Here is a 21,829-nt window from a genome sequence, read left to right on the forward strand (position 1 = left end):
ATCAATGGGGCTGAAGTTCTGGATCTTTGATAGGACTGAATTTTTTATATTCTTTTGCTTATTAAGTAATGAATGGAGGAGAAAATAACTAAAGATTATCTTCAGACATCAGACTAATACACCATTTTCTCCTTTCTCCCTCATACAGCAGTGGCCCAATGCAATCCCATTACCTTTAATCGAGTCCCTTTGGCACCAGTTGAGTCTGCTCTCTCACTCCCAGCTAGATCCACAAGGCTAATCTTGCTGACCTAAAGAGGGAACACAGCAATAGTCAGAACTAGTTCTGGTGGAATTAGAACAAGAGAAAAATAAGTCTGATTACTTCATGATTCATGAAGTATTCTACTGTCCAAAATCATGATAGCCTGCTACAGATTCTACAGCTGTACTGTTTTTATTGGCAATCAATTTCAGAGAAGCAAAGTTGTTTCTGCATTAGGATAAATACATTCTGTTTTAAAGTGCAGCTATACTCTGAAAAATAGCTAAAATAAAGAATATTGTTTCATAAGTATGTAAGGACTTCCAGAGCAAACTGAGTCAAAAGATAATTTAATAGCTAGTGCTGCAAATAACCTAGGATCTAGAAAGAAAAAAAGGCATGCTATGTTTTATTCATATTTGTATATGAAAAGTCAGTAATAAGGAACTGGAACAACAGCAGAATAGAATGCAGGCCACTATCCCATAACCCTGAAGAGGCAAAACAATTCAGGAGGGAAAAACTTTGGTTTTCAACAGATCTGACCTAAATACACACTGGGATCAGATATGTGAAAATGGTTCATTTTTTATATAGTCACTTTTGCATACAGAGCCTCTTTGCTCTTCCACTACCCAAACCAACAGCAAGGCCAAACAACTCCACTCATACAGAATGTACTTCCTTTTAGCATGCAAATTCCATCTGTTTTGTTTTGCCTTAGTATCACTAAAGCAGGCCTATGCCTGAAAGAGGCTGCGGAGGATAGTTAACGAGGCATCAATTAGTTAGGCCTTGCCAAGCAGAAACACTGAAGCTTCTGTGTACAAGCAGGAGGAAATTTTATTTCCCAGCTCATTCCAGATCCATCTTTCTTCTTGCTGGGTCTACTTTCCTACCCCCTCCCCAGCCCACGCCCTCTATATCTTTGCCATGCCTGCTTCCCCCATCTCAGCCACTACTTCAAACGCAGTTTAGGAACAGGGTCCAGAAAACAAAACAAAAAAACATAACAGTAATAAAAGTGCTCTGACAGGGTTGATATGGCATATAAGTAAATTCTCCCCCACTGAGAAGTACATCACGATGTGAGACAATTCCTACTTCCACCCCCAGTAAAATGAAGTAATTGAAAGCAGAATTAAGGTGATGATCAGTTTTCCTCACTCCTCTACCTTCTCCGTGCAAAGGTCAGTTTCTGTGTCATGTCTCTTCTGAGTAAAGACAATCGTAAATACAGCGTGAGAGCGGCTACTTGTTTCATTCATGTTTGTAGCTGCCACGGTCCTAATAAAAAAATCAGACATTCATTTTTTTAAATGATCAGTTGGCTCCATGCTGCAACTACAGTTATCTGAACAGTTTATACTGAGTACTGTCAATCTACACAATTACCTGTGCTTCCCTAATGCTACCCCCACTCCTCCCTCTGCACCAGTCTCCTTACATCATTCTTCCTTTCTCCATAGCCTGCTATATGGATTAACCAACCAGAGAGTATGGCTGACAGGCCAACTTTACTCTTCCTCACCTTTTGGGTGGCTAGAAGTAGATTTTATTTTAACTGATTTATCACGGTATTTTTGTATACAGAGAAAACTAAAATTAAAAGGCATGTTACCAGAAGGAACTGCAACTAACGTATTTTACCAAAAGCTACTGCAAACATAAGGCATCAATAAAATGATGCGAAACCATTTCATAATACAAATTAATGTTTGCGTCTAAATTGCATTAATGCACCAAAGTGTATTTTCACACCAGGTTTAATTCCTTTAGCAATTTTTAATGCAAGTTCTAGTTCCACATATGACAAGAGCTGCACAAAGGGGATTTCAAAACTGGCATTGTATGTCATGGTCCCAGCTGTGGAGCAAGAACACCATCCCACCACCACCACCCCAACTGGTACTGAGTACACATCCACATCATAACCAACCTGGCTTTGTTCCCAGCATCCATGAGGTCTGCAATGTCTGTATAAGAGGTGACTGCTAACTTGGACAGGTCCTCCACATACGGTCCGAGCAGAGGATGCTCTCGCACCCGCAAGTTCCCCTTGTTCTTCGGGTTCAATAAATCTCTGACTCTCTCACAATAAATCTCCATGTAACTGACCTGTGAATAGATTTGCATGGATAATTTACAGGTCCGGAAGGCCTCATTTTCTGTTGAGTGAAGCTCTGAAGCATTTTAGAGCACCACTATTAGGAAGGAGTCCTTCAGTTAAAAGGTGCATCCACAATTAAGATATGTGGCAGCTTGACACACTCATGGGGAGAAGGTGAGAGCAATCCCACATTAGGTCTAAAATGTAAGCTTCACACTCTCTATCCATAGCAGTCTCTCTCCTCAACTTTTTCCTGGTTGGTCCAAACTAATGTGTGCTCTGTATCTTACTTTCCAGAAACTGTGCCACTTAATTCAAATCCACTACTTATGTAGATTCCATGATGAAATGAAGAGTTAGTAAAATACATCTTTGAGATACAACAGAATATGGGGCTTAATGTTCAATCATGCCACTTTTGGCTCTCTTGTATTTAAAGCAGCACAAAGTGCAGGTCAGATAAAAATCCCAAACCTCCAATGCGCTAACAATGCCAACTATAGTTACATGTCAGACCTGCACACTAACTCCAGCACAATTACAAAGCTAAAATTCTCTTAAGAGCATAATTTTTAATTGGCATGTTTCTCAGGGCACCAAGCTTATCCCATGTTAACAGATACTTAGTGACTTCAGCATCCAAAATATTAAATGACACAGTAAATTATTCACTTTCATTCTGTGGGAAGAATTCAGATGGAAGCAGCAGTTTTAGAAATACGAAAAGGAACCCCAAATATCTAAACCAGGACCAAAACCCAGAGACAAAGGAACTTAAAATATCAAGTGGGTCACTGCTGCACAAGCAAATGTTTATTTTAACATTTACATAAATTCTGCAACCCAGTTCTAGCCTTTCCCCCACCCAGTTTGTCCCATGTCCACTCTCAGAGCCTTCCATCCAAAATGAAGATCATTTTTCTGGCTTCCTTGCACAGCTCCCTCTGGACTCATCATCCACTCTTGCATCAAATAGTAGAAACAGTTTGAAAGTATGTTGCTCTTTCCATTCACAAGTATTAAGCACGCTGTCCCAGTGACATTCCCACCCTCTGATTGAGCTCAAGTTCCAAAGTGGCCCAATGCTTTAAAACCTATTAAACGGACTAACTTTCCAGTAGCCTTTTCACAGCTCTAGAATTCACTAAAAGCTAATAATTGGAGTCATCTGCTTACTTAAAAGAAATGGATACAAAAACAAGACAAGTTGAATTTGATTTCTTTATTCAGAGCTTGCAGCACATTAGTCTGTTTTATGTTAACTGGTCCATTAAAATCAGTGCAAATATTTTTCCTTTTAGAGTTTTCACATTTTTCCCAATTGCATACTCTGACCCCAAATGAGAAAGAGGTTGAGAAAGTTACTAATTTCAGGAAGCTCTATGAAAAGATGAGTCCTGAAGAAGAGCACTGTATGAGCTCAAAAGCTTGTCTTTCTTACCAAAATAAGTTGGTCAAAAAAAAAAAAAAAAAAGCTATTACCCTCACCCACCTTGCTTCTGAAAAGAAGAGGGCATTCTAAACATTGTGGATAAAGACAGTCATCTCAAAAGTTCTAATACTTTCAACCAAATTCCTTGTGCAAACAGGTTCTAAATTGTTATGAGTAACATTCAGTTCAAGAGAGTCAGTCTGGGGTCTGCTCTGAAAAAAAACTAAAAATTGATTTGAGTTCCACAAATGTTGTCTAATTATTAAATTTGTTTAGTTTATACATTTAAAAGATCATTTTACTAAATGCGCTGCAATCTCACGCTGGGAGCTGAGACTCAAGCTGCACTCTGATTTACCCCATCACCACCTGTATGAAAAGGTTCTGCAGTCAGAACTTGGTTACAAAACTTATGTGTGACCCAGAAGAGAATCCAGCTGATTATCTCTTAATTGTGCTGACTTGGAGACTAACAGGAATAGACTTATTTGTCTGGAAAGTGAGCAATTATAGCTAAACACACAGCAGATCTGCCAACCAAAGTGCGATTTTTTTTCAGCCCACATTTTAATCCTTTGCCAACTACGAACATACAGATCTTCCTGCACATTCACTTGGCTAGCAGCCTGGAAATTGCCTTTGTTCTAGGACTTAGCACAGAGGACTAGTTTGGTCAGTTGGGGCTCAGTCTATAACATTCTCTTCCTGTCAATTTTTTTCCCCAGTACATATTCTGCATGAACTGTGTTCCCATTCTACTTACGGAAGAGAATGGCATCCCCCAGTAGCAGGCTAACAGAAGATTCCTGCGTAAGATTGCAACATCAGCTATTCTAGACTAGGCCTACGTTTAATAAGAACTAAAGTAATGACTAAAGGCAATTGAGAAAACACACTGAATAGGTTTCCCAACCAATAGTGGTAAAATGTTTGCAAGTTCATTTTAAGGCTTTTCAGGCCCAGAATCTATATTCATACAGACTAGTTTACCTTAGAAAGGCTTTGTTCATACATTTGTGTCAGGTGAAAAAGGGGAGTCAAGTGTTCATGAACATATGAAGCAGAAAACAATACCAACGATGTAGCAGCTTCTTCAGATCAGCAGCCTCATACCCACTAACAGTAACATGCCTCAGTCCACCAGTGTACTTACCTCCACAGAATAGGACATCTCCTCATTACTGTTGTCATTGATTTGCTCAAACAGTTCTTCACACAGCTAGAGAGAAAGTAAGCCTGAGTCAGACAGCAGTCAGTGAGCAATGACAAATAATTACTGTGACTCAATCTGTTCTCCTTCTACTCTTCCTATCTCCAAAAGTCACTTTAATTACATCAAACCACCACCGCAGTGTCCTGGTAAAAATGTAGTTAAACCCCATCCCCAATCACTAGTATTCAATCCTTTTATTTCTCTCTCATCAACTATGCCTCAGTTTAATCAACATTAATCTGCAATACAAAAACAGAATTACTCAACCTAAGAATTAGAAAGACAAGGTGGGTGAGGTAATATCTTCTATTAATCTATTGGACCAACTTCTGTTGGTGAAAAATTAACTTTTGAGCTTACACAGAGCTTTTCTTTGGGTCTGGGAAAGGTGCTCTGTGTCAGAACTAAATAAGGGTTCCATTATGGGGTGATAGATGACAACTAGGGGCCATTCCCCCACTGAAGCAGGTTGTCTTCTACAACTGCTGAGGTATTAACTGCCCACTTCACCTTGAATGGGTCTTTTGCAACAGGTGTTAACTCTAACCATTCCACTTTGTATTTAGCAGTGACACTGAGAACCTTTCCCAGACCCAAAGAAAAAGCTCTGGAATTCATCTTTTTCATCAACAGAAGTTGATCCAATAGTATTACCTCACCCACCTTGTCTCTCTAATATCCTGGGATCAACACAGCTATAGCACCACAGTATAAAAATGACAGCAACAATTGAAATAAGAAAAACAGATTATAAATTCTAGAGAATGAGACGATTAAAAATATTAAATCCTCTCCCATCTGGCCATTAAATAAATAAATAAATAAATAAATAAATAAATAAATGTGGCTATTTTTAGGAGAATAATCCTCAGAGTCCATTGGTTTGACAAAGTTCCAGGAATCATATTTGAGGCAACTAGTAGACGCTTCAAATCAGCTAGTAACTTGTTCATATGAAGGCTGCTGAAGCTACCCAGACAGACTCTATAGGAGAGATTCTGCTTTGTTTGAGGCTTGTATTTTGCTTAGTTAAAATTAAGATAACAAATGAAGCTACCAATAGTGGAGCAGCATATGTTATAGCTGGAAATGCATTAGAAGAATTGGGACTGCAGCGGGGAGAAGCATTGGTATGGAAAAGGATAAAGAGTAGAAGTAGGCCTCAGGGGCATCAGTACCTAAACAAGCCATTGCCTGTAAGATATGCAGCAGTGTGGACAGAGTGCCAGGGGACTTTAGGAGCACACACTCCGAACACTTAAGTTAGTGCATGGTTTTAAGATATCACTATTTTAGACCTCCACATAGAGGTGTCAGAGGTTGGCTGGTAGGGGATCTAGTGAACATGAAAAGTGGAAGACCACAGACTACATTTGTGCATAGAGGACAGTTTTGCCCCTCCTGCGTAGATGTGTGCAGGTAAGGCAGAGGAACCAGTGAGTATATTCCATACAGAAATAATGCTTTCCCTTGTACATAGTTAGTTGGTTTTTTTCTTCTGTGGGATAATCTCTCAAGATGCAACTGGAGGAAGGGAGGGAGGAGAGGCTAGTAAGAACCTAAAGTAGATAACAGGAGCAATATTCTAGTTAGCTAGTTTTTAACATGGCCTTTGATTTGTATAACCTTGGGGAGCTAGAAAGTGGAAAAAGCAAATGAAGAAACATCAAGTTTCTGCGTAAAGGCTTTGGACCCATTTCAGGTGTTATGCTCAAAAAGGTGTTAAATTCACAGAAGAAAAACAAGGTGTTAGATGTATGAACAACATTCCTTATTAACTATGCTCTGCACACATCTATGAGTAAAGTTTTCCCAAACGTGGTTGACATTTACACCTAACCTATGTGCCACTGCTAGTGGCAACAGAACACGTGTTATGTATTTGACTGCAGAGGTTTGAGCCATTATCTTTCCGTTCTCTATTTCATACCTGGGGCATAGAGCCAGTAACTCCTGCTGCTGATCCTATAGCAGAACAATGACAGACTATTCAGCAAATTTATTTATTGAGGCTGAAACCCAATCTCCACTTTCACGGGAAAACTCCTTCCAAAACATGCACCCAACATATCACCAATGCCAGGACAACATGAGAGCTGGGCTGTGTGTGGCAAAAGCACCATGCAGCCAACATCTTGAACATTAGACATACCTGGTACAGTCTTAATGAAATATCATCAGCCACGAATTTCCCAGGGCATTCTTTCAGGCTCTTTATGTGGTCATGGACTAAAACTTCTCAAAATAAATGCTTTTTTAGGGATAGGGTTAGTTTAGTGTGTTTATACAAATCAATATCTTAACTTTCCTACCTATTTTATTTCTCACTTAGTAATCTATATGCAAATATATACACACTGCTAAAGGACAGTGAGACATTCATTTCCCAGGGTGGAAAGACAAGACGGATTCTCCAGACCTCTCTCTCTCTCTCTACTGAGAGTTTCATCAATGACATCACCTCTTGGATTCTTACTGAATAAGTATTCCTGTACTATCCTGTCAACAATCAGAGCAAAAGCCAGGAAACTCAGTGGAATCAGACATTTATCTTACCTTACTGAGTTATTTTTGGTTTTGTTGGTTTGGGGAAGAATTACAAAAGGGCAGATACTGCACTAAGTATTTTGTTCTTGGTTTTAAATTCTGTAGAACTGTTCTCTTTGGAATAATTTCTCTACTTCTCCTAAATCTGAGTCACTCATTCTTACACTTTAATTGCCTGAGGTTAAACATGAGACGTTATATCTCCTCTGAACAATCTACACTCAAAATATATGCCCCATTCATTCTACAAAAACAGCTAAGTTTAAACAGTCGAGAAGTACACCTCTACCTCGATAGACCGCTGTCCTCGGGAGCCAAAAAAAGTACCACATTATAGGTGAAACTGCGTTATATCGAACTTGCTTTGCTCCGCCGGAGTGAGCAACCCCGCCCCCCCAGAGCACTGCTTTACTGTGTTATATCTGAATTAGTGTTCTAACGGGTCACGTTATATCGGGGTACAGGTATATGTTTGCAACCAAGCTGTGCTGTATCATGTTGGTTTCTTGCAAGTATGGACAGAAAACATGATTTTATAATCTTGTTAGACAGCAGTGGTAGCCTATGTCAAGACTGACTGCACCAGATCCAAGGTCTATGCTTTCCCTCCTGAAAAATAAGATTTGGTTCTTTGTGAACCATTACTGCAAGTAACAAATGATAGAGTAGCAAACATTTAAATATGTTTTGTGAAGTAAATACCCAGCCTGGGCTTTGTTACCTGTGGGATGATGCCTGCCTGGCTTTCCTCCTGTTTGCCCATCATGGTGTAGGATTTCCCAGCTCCAGTCTGCCCATAGGCGAAGATACACACATTGTAGCCCTCAAAGGCATGTAACAGCATCTCCTTCCCAATATCATTGTACACACGGTTCTGAGACGCAAAGCAGGGATCTTCAGGCTGCAAAGATTAAAAGAGAATAAATACTGTCTTCTACTCCCACCCCAGAGGTCTAAATTCAGAAAGATATTAAGAGTTATTTCACGCTTAAAGAAACCTTGTGGGTCAACCCACAGTGGAAGGTAATGTTGGTGCTTCTCTTACAGACAGGTTTTCCCAAGACAGTACCAGTTGAAGCAGAATGAAAACAACTATTTAGGCAATGTCACTCTGCTGGTGGGGAAGTAATCTATTACCCTTGCTGATACTGCTGAAGAAGTTCTGTGCAAAATCCCACAGATAGTATTTGAGTGTGTAAGAAAGGAGAACAAGCACAGAGTTAAAAAGAGGATCAAAGTGAACCAAGAAGGGATGGGGCAGGAAATCTCAGATGGGTTAAGGCTGGACAGGGACCTGGGGGTGTGTGTGTGTTTGTATTTGAGTTCCAGTTACCAGTCTCAACGAGCCATGAAAATGAATTAACCCGGTTTTGCATCTGTCAGATTCCATTTTCTACATCCCAATCTAGATTTATAAAATTACAGTACAACTTCACAAATTTGTATTAATGACTACAAACCCACTGTGAATTGATATACTTTTCCAAGTTAGCAAGTAGGTGAACAAAGCAAGAGTCAGGACAATGTATCAAAACAATTTCATTTTGGCAACGACAGTTTAGTATTGATAACACTTAACTACTTGATGTATATTTTGTCTCTCTAGGCATTTGTATTGTGTTTATCTAAAATTCAGCATGATGTAAAACAATAACACCCTACTACCACAAGAACTTACTACAGCCTCATCTACTACTCAAGCTTTGCAGAGAAGGGAGACCACTGTTTGTGTATGCACAAATTAGCAAATTTTTACAGTATTTTAAAAGGTCTCCAAATTTCTAAAATATAAGTGTGTGGCATTAAATGTATTGGGGAGGGAAAATATCAAGAGCTCTGCTTGAGTCAAGTAGAAGCATGAACAATTTTGTTCCTGTTAAATCAATGTGAGAAGTTTGATTTTCATTTATTTTACTGAATGACAGAAAGCAAATATAGCCTCAAAATCCTTATGCTGAATATGGAAATCCCAGTCCAAGAAATAGTGGAACAGATTAATTCTGAAGTTATTTGCCCTGCCAACTCCTCTATGGAAAACAACATTCAGGGGATTTTTAATAAATTGACTAAGATGGAAACCAACATAGAAACACACTGGAAAAGTACAGCACTTGGACAGTATGATTAAATTCTCTGAAAACCATGATGCTGAACAAAGAGTAGCTAATTACAAAACTAGCAGAGGGCAGTATGGTTACAGACCATCAAATCAAGATCCCAAAATAAAGGAGTTCTAGGTATTCCTCCTCTCAGGCCTATTTTCTATGGAAAGTACTATGCCAAAAGTCCTGAATCTAAGGGTAAAAGATTTGACTTTGAAGTTCTGTCACTTTCCATGAGAAATCATTGTATTTTGGGATCAGACATCAGCATCCAATTACTTGACTCTACCCAACACACTGCTCAAGGCAAGGTCTAGGACACAAAGATAACTGACAGAATTCACTGTGTATATTAACATCCCCTTTTGTTGACATGCTCCTCTTCTCCGTTGGCTAGCTGGAGAAGCCATTGTTGAATTATTTGGCAACAGTTTTCTTAATGCAATATATTATACATTACAGGTGAGACGGTTTTCTGCTGCATCGATTAGAAAAGATTACATTGATGGTGTAAAACCAGAACACCTTTTGTAGGAATTTCCTTTTAATGATTACTCAGATATTCTCTCTCCCCTCATAGTAGTGGACACTGACACCATTGGAAGAATGGTCATGCTGTAATAGGAGTGCTGGTTGATTTTAATATTACACTGCAACTTTAATAGCAAGTTCTTCTTGATGATGTGCATAGCCTAAAATGACAGCAAAAGCTGTGGCTACAAAAGCCATGTTTTCATCTATTAGGGTTTAGTCTGAATAGTGCTCATGGTGTTTTTGCATCTCTGCTTGATCTAGGTAATATAATCGTATGGTTTCTTCACAACTGCTTTATTCAATAAAGAGGTTTAATTAAAAGCTCTGTGCATATATAAAGTTTGAGCTTTGGTCAAGAACACATTATCTGAGGGTGTCAACCAGTGCAGAAATGTCAAATTCTCTTCCCATCAGCCAGACTAAATACTGATGTTTAGCTGATGAGAAAAAAATAGGATGATCTCTTTCTCCACCTTTCAGGAAAACAGGGGAGGGGATCTAATGCAGAAACGTAGAGCTCTGCTATAGAACAATCACTGGAAGTCAGCGAGACTTCAGATCTAGCTCTCTGGAGAGGTGGGGCAGAATGCTTAGAGGGCCAAAGCATATTGCTTTTACAGTTATAGGAAATGTGGATCACTACTCTGCCTTTTCCTGGTAAGCCAGTGGAATGCAGCTCACTTTTTTCACTGTGCCGCAGGGGGAGAGGGAGGGAGGGGAGGTGGGGGGAAAAGAGAGAGAACATTTTTTTTTTTTTAAAGTCTTCACTTTTTCCAACAGAAATTAGAATGGAAAGGTTACTTTTGTGGCTCAAATTCCACGCTGCAGCTGCTTGAACACACATTTTTCTATGTCTTTCCTCTCCTTCCTCTTTCAAACACACACCCAGACTGTGTTCTCAGACCCCCAGACCTTACTCTTTCACATTCCCAGGATGGAAAAAAGCTAGAACATAGAGACAGAGCTCTGAACTTGTATCACTCAAAGTACAATAAAGTCATAGTAGGAGCAGCGGGTTGAAAAGTGGGGTGTCAGGAGACAATCCAGGCCAGTCTGACTGGTAAACAGTAGTTTTTGCTACAGTACATTCAGAAACTTACCGAGGTGTGAGACCAGTAGGAGTAGTCAAAGCTGAAGGACTTTGGTGCTTCCTTGGGGTTCTTTGGGTTGATAATACCTAGAAGAAATAAAATTCAGACTCAGCTATCCAAGGCATTTAGGGACATAAAATTAAAACCAGGAGAGTCAGATCACGAGCTGCAGCAAGAAATGTTATGACAATTGACCCTCAGACCCAGTCGATATGACTGTCTTTGCCTAGCCAGAGAGTTCATAAATTACATTGAAGGACATAAGATCAGGATGGGTGTTCATACCATAACCTCACAAAAAATAATATTTCTGTAGGGGCTCAGTGAAGCAGGTCAGGGAAAGGCAGATACAGTCATAAGGGAATGCACCTATTAAACAAAGATCATAATAAGCAGCGATGCAAGAGACTTAAGTAGGTCATTCTGCTTGTTCTGTCTTTGGACTAGTGAAGATTTCTGGAGTGGAGGGAGGGGTGCAAGGAGGAGTATTAAAGGAAGAGCCAAAACCCACAAAAGCTTGAGGCACTTCAATAATGAAAAGCTCAAGAGCCCTGGGATTTCACAGCAGGACGACAAGCTTATTTTGAAATTCATGTTACAGTATACGGATAAAAGCCCTTGGCCTATGGATTTTCTTTCAGAAGCTCAGGATTCTACAGGACATCGTGGGAGGCAATGAAAGGAGGTGGAGGAGGATCTACAAACATTTCAGGGATTACACTGATATGACATATTACAACATTCTTCTACAAATAAAATATGTGCAGAGCCCACATGGAGATTTTAATAGGACTGACATTAAACGAACTAAGCCAAACTATTTGTAAACCTTGCCTTCTGCAAACGACTATTCAATCCCATAGAAACCCAAATCAAACCTCCTTTTATTCCCAGATCACAGCAACAAGGCAATTTCACCCTTTGAAACCATCAATATAATTTATTTTTTAAGGTGACCCCAATCCTGGTGTAAACTTTATGTCAGCAGACAATAAAAGAATATCACATCTATAATTTGTTAAAGCCTTCTGGAGGACCTCTACAACAGATTTAAACCTCAAACAAACAGTCTTAATGAACAGAGCTATAGTCTCTTTACTACAATCTCACTAAGGTATTGAAAATAAGAACTTAAGACAGGGGTGGCCAAAAATGTACGGGCCCTCTGAGCCACATACCACAATCTTCAGGAGTTCCAGAGCTGAGACACACCTGCTGGGGGCTGGAACTTGGGGCTTCAGCCCCACAAGAGGCACCTGATGGGATTTGGGGCTTCAGCCCCGCTCCTGCTGAAACCTCAAGCCCTGGCAGGCGTGTCCCATGGGACTGAAGACCCAACACCCCTTCCCCACTGGGCAGAAGCCACTACCTCACCACCTGGCTGCAAGACAGAGGTCCCAAGCTCTTCTTTCCCCTTCCCCCTGCCCCCCCCCCGGGTCTAGCAGGTGGAGAATGGGGGGCAGGGGGACTCTGCAAGCTGCACTTTAATGGTAAAGAGCCACATGTGGCTTGCAAGCCATAGTTTGGCCTTCCTTAATGTAAGATATGCCAAAGGCTCAAACCATTAGTTCATCTCATATGGAATCTTGTGCCAATATTTAAAAAATAGATTTTTAAATGTTTTGCTTCAGTCAGGGATACACATCTGTAGGCTCAGAAGGATTAGATTTTTATCGGTAAATTCTTATTTCACTGTATACTGTATAGATTCAGGCCAGTTGAGTCCAGCAGAATAGCAGAAGGCAGATATACTGGCCACTGGATTAACAGTTTTCTGTTCCCTGACTGACCAGAGCAGGGGCTGCTCCAGGCTAATGAGAACACCTGACTCCAATTAACCTGCAAAGAGTCAGGTGAGGCCATTAAGCTAATGTGACCACCTGACTCTAAGGCCCCACTGATACTATAAAAAGGGCTCACTCCAGCCAGGCAGAGGAAGTGTGGCTGAAGGACTGGTTAATGAAGACACCCTCAAGTTATTGATAAGGGAGCCCTAAGGTAAGGGTAAAGAAGGGAGAAGCAGGAGAGCTGTGGGGAAGTGGCCCAGGGAAATGTAGCAACTCTGGCAGTGAAAGGTTGGCTGCCAACAGCTGCTACCATTAGGGTCCCTTGGCCAGAACCTGGAGTAGAGGGCAGGCCCAGGTTCCCCCCAACCCACCACTACAGGAACACCTCCTGGGAGGGGAAGTCAGGCCCTTGTCAGGACAGGCAGCTAAACCGTTCTAAAACAAGCCCCTAGAGACAACAGAGACTATGAGAGTTCTCTCACCAACCTCCTTGCTGGCCTATGATGAAAAGGGCTCAGACTGTAACCCTGGCCCTAGAAAGAGAAGGGCTATGTGGAGGGTCACAGTGAGCCACTGAAGCTAGCATATACCACCTAGAAGGCACACACCAAAATGCTCAATTCTATACTCTTTCCCTTTCCCCAAATCCATCCACCCACCCACACTTCCCCCCAGATCCCTCTCTCAATCCACCAGATTGATCATTCCTCAGAAATTCAGTTCTCCAGGGGGCCTCCTCTACCTGGCAGCTTTTGACAGCAATAGCTAGATGTCATATGGACTCTGATCAGGAGGGGGGAGGGAAGAGGGTGGTCAATTGCAGAATGAGCCCTAAATGAGTTGTAGGCTGCAATGGTCTTTGGTTCTTAAGCTGAGAAAGGCCTTCCCTAGTTGGTGTGGGACCAAGTCTTCCCTAGTTAATTTGAGGGACAGGTAGAACAAGAATCCAGTGTTCAAACCAACAGCTAAGGTTGGGCAAGCAAGTACTGATGGGAAGAATTGAGCAACAGGATTGCCATGCAGTGAAACAGCAATTTAGCCTCGCCTCTCCCCTTAGGCCTTGGCTACACTTGAGAATTCACAGCGCTGCCGCGACAGCTCTGTGACGCGCGAGTGTAGTCGCGCCGCCAGTGCTGCGAGAGCGCTCTCGCAGCGCTGTATGTACTCCACCTCTCCGAGGGGAGTAGCTTGCAGCGCAGCAGGCACTGATTACACTGGCGCTTTACAGCGCTGCACTCGCTGCGGTGGGGGTGGGGGTGTGTTTTCACACCCCTGAGCGCAGCACAGCGCCAGTGTAGCCAAGGCCTAAGCGTCCTGCTGGAAAGACTGGCAAGAGGAGAAAGGGGATGTGGAATATCCCATGTGCACTCCAAGTAGCCCCGGTGGAGAATGCAGGAGGGAAGGATCCCTTTCCAGCAGAGATAACATATCAGCAGCCTGGCCAGAGGACCAATTATGACCCAGTCTTAGGCAACCATGCAGGTGAGTAAGAGTCCTCTGTGCTGGCTTTTCTGCATGAGGACTCCAGGCATTGGGGGTGAGGGGGAGAAGAGTAGGTTTTATGGGGCTGCTAATTTATCCCTGTGAGCAAGTAAGATGGGATGGGAGAGTGGTGGCCATGGCTCTGCTCTCCCCACAATGTACCAGCCAGAGGAGCAGACTGGACATTGAGGGGAGCATGCAGCAACTGGCAATGGGTCAATGCAGCATACTCTCTCCACCTTGTATAACATGGGAATACTTGACTCAGAGGGATGCATCTATGTCACAATTGGTTTTGGAGCTGTTCTGGGGCTGCCACATCTGCATGCTGCCCTACACTCAGGGCTATGAGTAGTCTGAATCCAGGCCCAAGTAAGCAGCTGCTAAATCAACCTCAAAGTCCGAGGGGCTGAAGTTTACACAAAACTTTGATTTTAGGGAAGGTCTGGATTTTGTCTTTCAAATGTGACGATCTTTAACTACAGCCTCCTACAACAGCAGTAGAGCCCACTTGCTTCCTCCTTTCAACCATAGTGACTGGCTTACTTTGATTTCACATTGGTTGGTAGCAAGTTACATGCTTTCAAGGCCATCTCCACAAGGCAAAGGGCTAGACATGTATTTTTAAAAATAAAAGATTATTCTCTCTGGGTACCAAAAGTCAGCTTTGATAGTGTGGTTTACATGTCCCCTCTCTACCTCAGTGGCATCCTGCCTCTGGCAGTGACCCATAGCCAGTAGGAAAGAGCACGAAACCCACCAAGGGCTTAACCAGTTGTGCAGGGCTATAGAGGGTGGAGATGGGAGTTCTTCCTGCCCCTATAGACAGTTTATACCCTGAAGCTAAACTCTGATCTTCCTTACTAAAGGCCATTTGTTTCTCAAATATTTAGCCTAGGTACTCTATACCTCTGGGAAAACTTAACCCTTTTTCCTATAAGCATGTCCTAGTTTACAACACCCTCATCTCTTATCTCAGTCATTACAAACTAAATTCCAAGGGGAACTGAGCCCTTTGAAAACATATAACCCCAGAATTCCCTTCCAAGATTTAACAGCTATACCAGATCCTGCATCCCTAAGCAAGGCCACTATCCAAGGGTATGGGATGGGAAGGGGATCTCTGCCCCAGACTGCTGTTTTGGCCACAAATAGCAACAGTTGCTATTGTACTTCCACTGGCCAATTCCACTTTGCTTAGCTTTGCCCTGTGCTGACATTCCTGCTGTGAGCCAAGGATTAATATGCCTTACACCAGTATGCTCTCACATGGCAAAGACACATGTTGCTTTGGATAGCAACATGGGCATTATAACATTAGTAACAAAAAACAAACTGGTAACCTAAGCAATCAAATGTGGCTTCAGTTTCCCTTTAGTTGTCTCAGTCAAGCCGTAATAATTCTACAGCACACACACGTCCGCCATCTCTAGAAATCAGAAAAACCCCAAACCACTCCCTTTGGTTCAATTTTCCAGGGTTCCAGTCCCATGATGCTGTGCTTGCTCTTATTCCCTTCCCACATCCCACTCATTCATAATCACCATCCACACCACTGAAAAGTAATGAGAGGCTGTACTTCCTTGCAAGGAACAGGAAATTGTCTGCTCACAAGAAGCGATTAGTAAAACTAGTTACCAAATGAGTTTGAAGTAACATCTTTATGAGTGAGGAAGTTATCTGATTTCAAAGCCAAAGTTTATAAGTGAAAGTAATTTTCACCATTAAGTGCAGAAATTGATAGAATCCATTCCCCTCTCCCTTACCACACCTTAGCTTGATAACTTCAAGCAGATAGAGAGGCAGATGCAATAACGCTAACTGTCCTGACAATTATATTCCACTATGTCACTTAATAAACCCAATACCATGCCACTGCCATTCCAAACTCTACAGGTACTACAAATGCAAGAGGAGTAAAGACTGAGGGAAAGAAACTGCTATCTTCTCTTCCACATCCTGCACTCCTACACCGTCCATATAGCTCCTCCTGACGTGTGAAGCCTGGAATAGACTAGCAGTAAGCAACAGAAATGTGGCCATATCTTCACTGACAAAGGTGTGTTTGTTTTTACTGCAGGATAACTAATGTTAGCTATCCTGCTGTAAAATGTAATGAAGACCAAGCACTGTAGTTTTCACAACAGGCCAACTAGGCAAGGTCCACTTTGGGTGGACAGTATTGTGCTGACCTGACCTAGCTACCTCAGGGTAAAAACTTGCCCATGCCTTGTTGCCAGTTGGGATTTTAGAGACCATCATCATGCATTAGTTATCTCACTGTAAACACACCTGTCAGTGAAGGCAAAGCCTACACTTGCACAAGAGTTAACATTGCATTTTAAGAATCTTCTGTATCTCAGTAACACGAAAAACCGAACAAGCAGCAGGAACTGTTTAGGGTTACTCAAAGACAAGTTTGTTGTGAAAGTGATCTGAGAATTTTAAGAGCATTAAACTGGAGGACATCGCCAAAAAGATTCTCAATTGCCAACAGACAGATAGGAAAGCATTTATCTAATGCACTAAGAGCTTTGTTCAAGCAGGTGAAGAAAGATTATGGAACATGTTCCATGAGAAGGTTAACTTCTTTCACGCAATTAGGTAATGGTGGCTTATTTTAAACACCGTATTTCCCCAAACAATTATTCTCATAAAAGGAGTATGATGCATGCACAAGGAGCAAAGAATTTTTATAGAGCTATACAATTTATCACCCAGGGAATGATAACCTTTCACAAGTAAATCACAGTTCAAATTTGCCCCAGATTAGCATTTGATAATCAACACTAACTAGCATGATCATTAACAGTCTCAGAAGTCAAAGAAGCAACTATCCTTTTGTCCCAGAGGCTTTCCTTCCATGGAAAATTTGAAGTACACAAAAACCATGTTGGGAAAGTCTTGACCATTGTTGCCCACATTGTGTCTTGAAGACAAAGAGGAAATTATCCAGGATTGTCACCTTTCAAAAAAAAAAAAAAAATCAATCTAGTTTCTCCTAGTCACATATCTGAGATATACAGGCGATTTAGCAGTATACAGACAGACAATGGTGAAATTAGCTTCTCAACATACCCAAGAAACAATATTAAAAAAGTCCTTTAATCCAAGTAAATAGGTTTAGCTTTTCCCAGCTTGTTCTAGCACTTGGAACAGAGCTCCTTAAAACGTAGGCAGATGAAAATACCAATTTCCATGGCAGATGCAAGTCATAAAATAATCGTTCTAGTATTCCTCAAAGCTAATTTCTGCCATATTAGCTGCTGGGATAAAACCATCTAAAATTTATCACAAGGCATCTCACTTAACGCATCTCTTAAAAAAAAAGATATTTAATGGCAACCAACTGCTGAGTCACAAAGACAAGAGGGCCAGTGCTAGCGTCCCTCTTAATGAAGATGCTTCAAAATTCCCATATTTAAAGAGATATGGATATTGAGGTTAGGACTGCTGCTGCAATGGCACTAGATATAACATGACAACATCCCTGTCCTAAAGTGCTTGTAAGTAACCATCTCAAGCCTCATAATAATAGGTACTGCACTCCTGCCACCCACCTTTTAGGGCTCTCACTGTTGAGAGTTTGACTGGCAGTTTGGGTGGGCACTTTGCTGTGGGGCACAGAACACAATTATATCTACACCTTAACATCAGCCTGTGCCCCCTTCCTTCCCACTTTAACAACAAGATTTACTTTCAACAGGTTTCTTTAAAAACACTATGATCACCATCAACTATTACATTTCACACACTACAAATATTTCATGGCATAATGAATAACGATACCAAATAGGCTGTCATTTACGGACCTGTCTACATTATAAAAATCTACCATCTGGGGAGACTGTTCTAGGGATTTAGCACAATTTGCAAACAAGGACTGAACCGCATGGAATTTACAGCTGAATTTTAGTAGTTAAGCACACCCATAACAGAACTGTTTCTAGGCAACACTGATTGTGCAGTAGCCAGAATGGAGGGGTGTGTGTGAAGGGAGAGTACTAGGGCAAGACTGAGCTGTCCTTGCCATTCTGTTCCATACAAAGAGGAGAAAATTGCTTTTGCTAGTGAAACGGATAGCTAGTCTCCTTTCAGAGGAGAAAATACTTAACCCCAAAGGGAATGTTTACTCTGGATTCTGTAGGAGACATTAAATCTATCCACCTGCCCACCTCTGCCATTCACCCATACAAGATATTTTGCTGTGAGTAAAGCTGCACCACACACCACTACTGATCACTTAAAAGCAATAGGAGTATTTCTTGATTTATTCAAGACAATGCAAATAGGCCCATCTCCTCAAGCTGCACCCTGACTCATCTCCAAGCCTACTAAGGACCTTGGTAACTAAAGATTTTCACCTCAGTGTTTCTATGGCAACAGGCTAGGGCATTTCGCTCAAGAAACCAAATCAAAAGGTGAAGGATTTGAAGCAGAAATTGACGTACTGCCCTCAATACTGGATCCTGAATGCATTAGGGCTCCATGTGGATCCTTTAGACCCAGGATGGCACAGCAAGAAATCTTGGTTGAAACAATGTCCAACAACATTAAAATGAATACGGACCACCTACAGAGAAGTTCAGTAGAGATGAAGTCTATTAATGATGGAAAATGAAAGCTGAGAGTTTACTCTTCTGTGAATTGAAACACAGTGTTTTGACTCAATTCTCTGTTCATTAGAGGTGCCATTATTTATAGTTAACAAAATTGAAGGCCTCCATCCAGAGAATAAGAATGGTCCCTGCAGATACAGTGCAAACTTCTGACATAGTGGGACTTCAGGTACTGCCTCTGAGGATAAGAGTGGAATTCAGTCACTATGGGCTAGTCAATCCTCAATCTCTCTACTAAGGCTGGAAACAAGAGGGCCCCAATTGTAAAAGCAATTTTGTGAGAAGCAAACATCAGATCATTAGAACTGAACTGACACCAACTTCATGTAAGACACTGAGCAGTCATTAGATGACAACTTTCAGTCATGACCGATGCAGGTAAGAGGTGTTCTGAGGTCAGACACCTGACAAGAGACAGCAAGGCAGATAAGAATTAGGAATATTGTTTTTAAAAAGTGCCATGTAAAACTACATAGGCGTCATACAGCACACACCAACTGATTCCTTTATGGGATAGGTAGATGGATCGAATCTAGTCATTTATGAAGAATGCTGGCTGGGACTTCTGGAGAAAATAAGTAATACACTTCTACCCCGATATAATGCTGTCCTCAGAAGCCAAAAAAATCTTACCGCATTATAGGTGAAACCGCGTTAGATCGAACTTGCTTTGATCCTCCAGAGTGAGCAGCCCCGCCCCCCCAGAGCACTGCTTTACCGCGTTATATTCAAATTCGTGTTCTATCGGGTCACGTTACATCGGGGTAGAGGTGTATTTCTTTGAACAGAAATCTCAATCTAGTATCTGACAGTGCAGACAACTGCACAACAGTAAGAACCAACCTAAAACAATCGATGATCATGCAATAATCAGACACTGTTGGCAACACTTTCCACTGTTATTCACAAAAATGTCAAGCTGTACTGTCATTGGAAAAATGAAAAAACATGCTAGAATTAAAAAACTGGAGCATCAATTTCAATAGCCCCCCCCAAAACCTACTCACATTAAACGCCCTTTTTTTTTTTTTTTTTTTTTTTTTTAAACACAATCCATGTTAGGTCAGGATGAGACATATTAGTGAGTCATGAAATAGGTCATGATCTATACAACTGTCCCATTTCCTACCCATTACTACTCCAGTGCTGCTTCACTGCATCATACACAGGTTAATAGCTTAATAACAAAGACCTAGGAAATGAGAAAGGCAATAAGGCAGACAATCACAGCCGGGCCCACGTTACTGGCCTTTTTATTTTACAGAATAAACTTGTTTATCTGCTATTTCAGAAGCCCATTGTGGCAATTAACTATTCTGTTTGCAATCTGACAAAGGTTTGTGTGTTGCAGCTATATTTAGTTTTCATGAGTGTGACACTGCAGTAACTTTGAACATTGAGTTAACCTAAACAGCCAGTTTGAGAAACCCAATCCCTTTTCCAGGACCCTTCCTGAAGCTAGAGTCAATTTCTTATCATGTCATGTAGACTTTCTGCTACCTTCAGTGTAAATTTTCACCTGTTCTAGCGCCTAGATTTTACTTAGGGGTAGCTAACGGGACACTTAAAAACCACAATCTCTCTTATAAAGCCAATATTATGATTTTAAAGGAACACTAATACTTCTCCTCTAATGGAGAAGTACTCTAGAAGTATAGAGTAGGGAAAGAATAGTTTTAACTTCCTAAAAGATAGTTACAGATACTTCTGTGATCACTGAAGAAACTCAAACTAAAGACTTATGGGGATACTGTCATGTTAGAAAACATTTAACGAATGCCCCTACTTATGTATTGAGACCACACTGTACAGTCCACTTCTTTTCTGGGGAATTAAAAGGGGGAGAGTGAGGCATGGGAAGGGTGGGATATTAAAGTTTATGCTCTGTCCAACTTGATGAGTTGCATTGGGGTCCATTTTGGTTCTTTTTAATGGATTATGTATTTTAATTTTACAAATTCCAATATTCGATAAATACTTTTGTTAAAAGACAAGCTACACATTTTCAGTTTCAGCTTGGAGAAAATTTTTTTAATTCCTTATGAAACTGAAACAAGGTTATACAGTTTGGATTGCAAAACACTGGAGGGCAGGGGTGTGGAACCTCCCTTTGCACTTGGAGGTGTCTCACCCCACCCCAGGCAGATTCAGATTCTGTAGAAAGTAAGCTTTCATTTAAAAAGTTTCTATCCCTTATGGTTGTGAAGAGGAGCCATAAAGTGTCATCTTAGTGTGAAACAGCTCCGGGAAATGTTACCTGCACACACTATTTTTCTGCATGCTTTGAAACCTATAGGACAAGATTTTTAAATAATTGGGAGCACATAATTGTATGCCTGCTTTGTGTACTCCCTACTGCATCCATGTACACAAATTAATTACATAGACCAATAACCAAAGTGGAAGACAAACAGTCCTAAAATATTATTCCTCCTAATAAGTGATAATCAACGCAACATTAATTTTAATAGGAAGTTTAGTTATAACAAAGGCCATCACTACCCTTGACCTTTGTTCAAACCCTCCCATTCTCAGAGGATGATCCACTGTGAATTCAACCCTCCTCTTGTAATGAATTCACAAATCATAATTAAAAGCATAACTGGTCCCCAGTCATAGAATGTGTTTGTTACACCTTCTATAAACTGTCAAAAGCTGAACTAAATACTATACACTGAAATTAAAATATGGAAACATTGTTTTTTAT

General features: G+C 41.1%; 1 protein-coding gene across 6 annotated transcripts in view; it reads right to left on the reverse strand.

Annotated features, from left to right (window-relative positions):
• The window catches only part of KIF1B (kinesin family member 1B), a 139,108-nt gene that overhangs the window by 92,549 nt on the left and 24,730 nt on the right, over positions 1-21,829 (reverse strand). For all 6 annotated transcript variants that reach the window (XM_054008925.1, XM_054008921.1, XM_054008922.1 and 3 more), the window contains exons 3-8: positions 11,244-11,320; positions 8,229-8,408; positions 4,901-4,966; positions 2,145-2,323; positions 1,381-1,492; positions 174-251 (exon numbers count right to left, since the gene is read on the reverse strand). In XM_054008925.1, the coding sequence (XP_053864900.1) occupies positions 174-251; positions 1,381-1,492; positions 2,145-2,323; positions 4,901-4,966; positions 8,229-8,408; positions 11,244-11,320 (692 nt within the window). The remainder of the gene's footprint in view (positions 1-173; positions 252-1,380; positions 1,493-2,144; positions 2,324-4,900; positions 4,967-8,228; positions 8,409-11,243; positions 11,321-21,829) is intronic.

Source organism: Malaclemys terrapin, chromosome 19, assembly GCF_027887155.1.
Source record: "Malaclemys terrapin pileata isolate rMalTer1 chromosome 19, rMalTer1.hap1, whole genome shotgun sequence".
NCBI lineage: Eukaryota > Metazoa > Chordata > Testudines > Emydidae > Malaclemys > Malaclemys terrapin.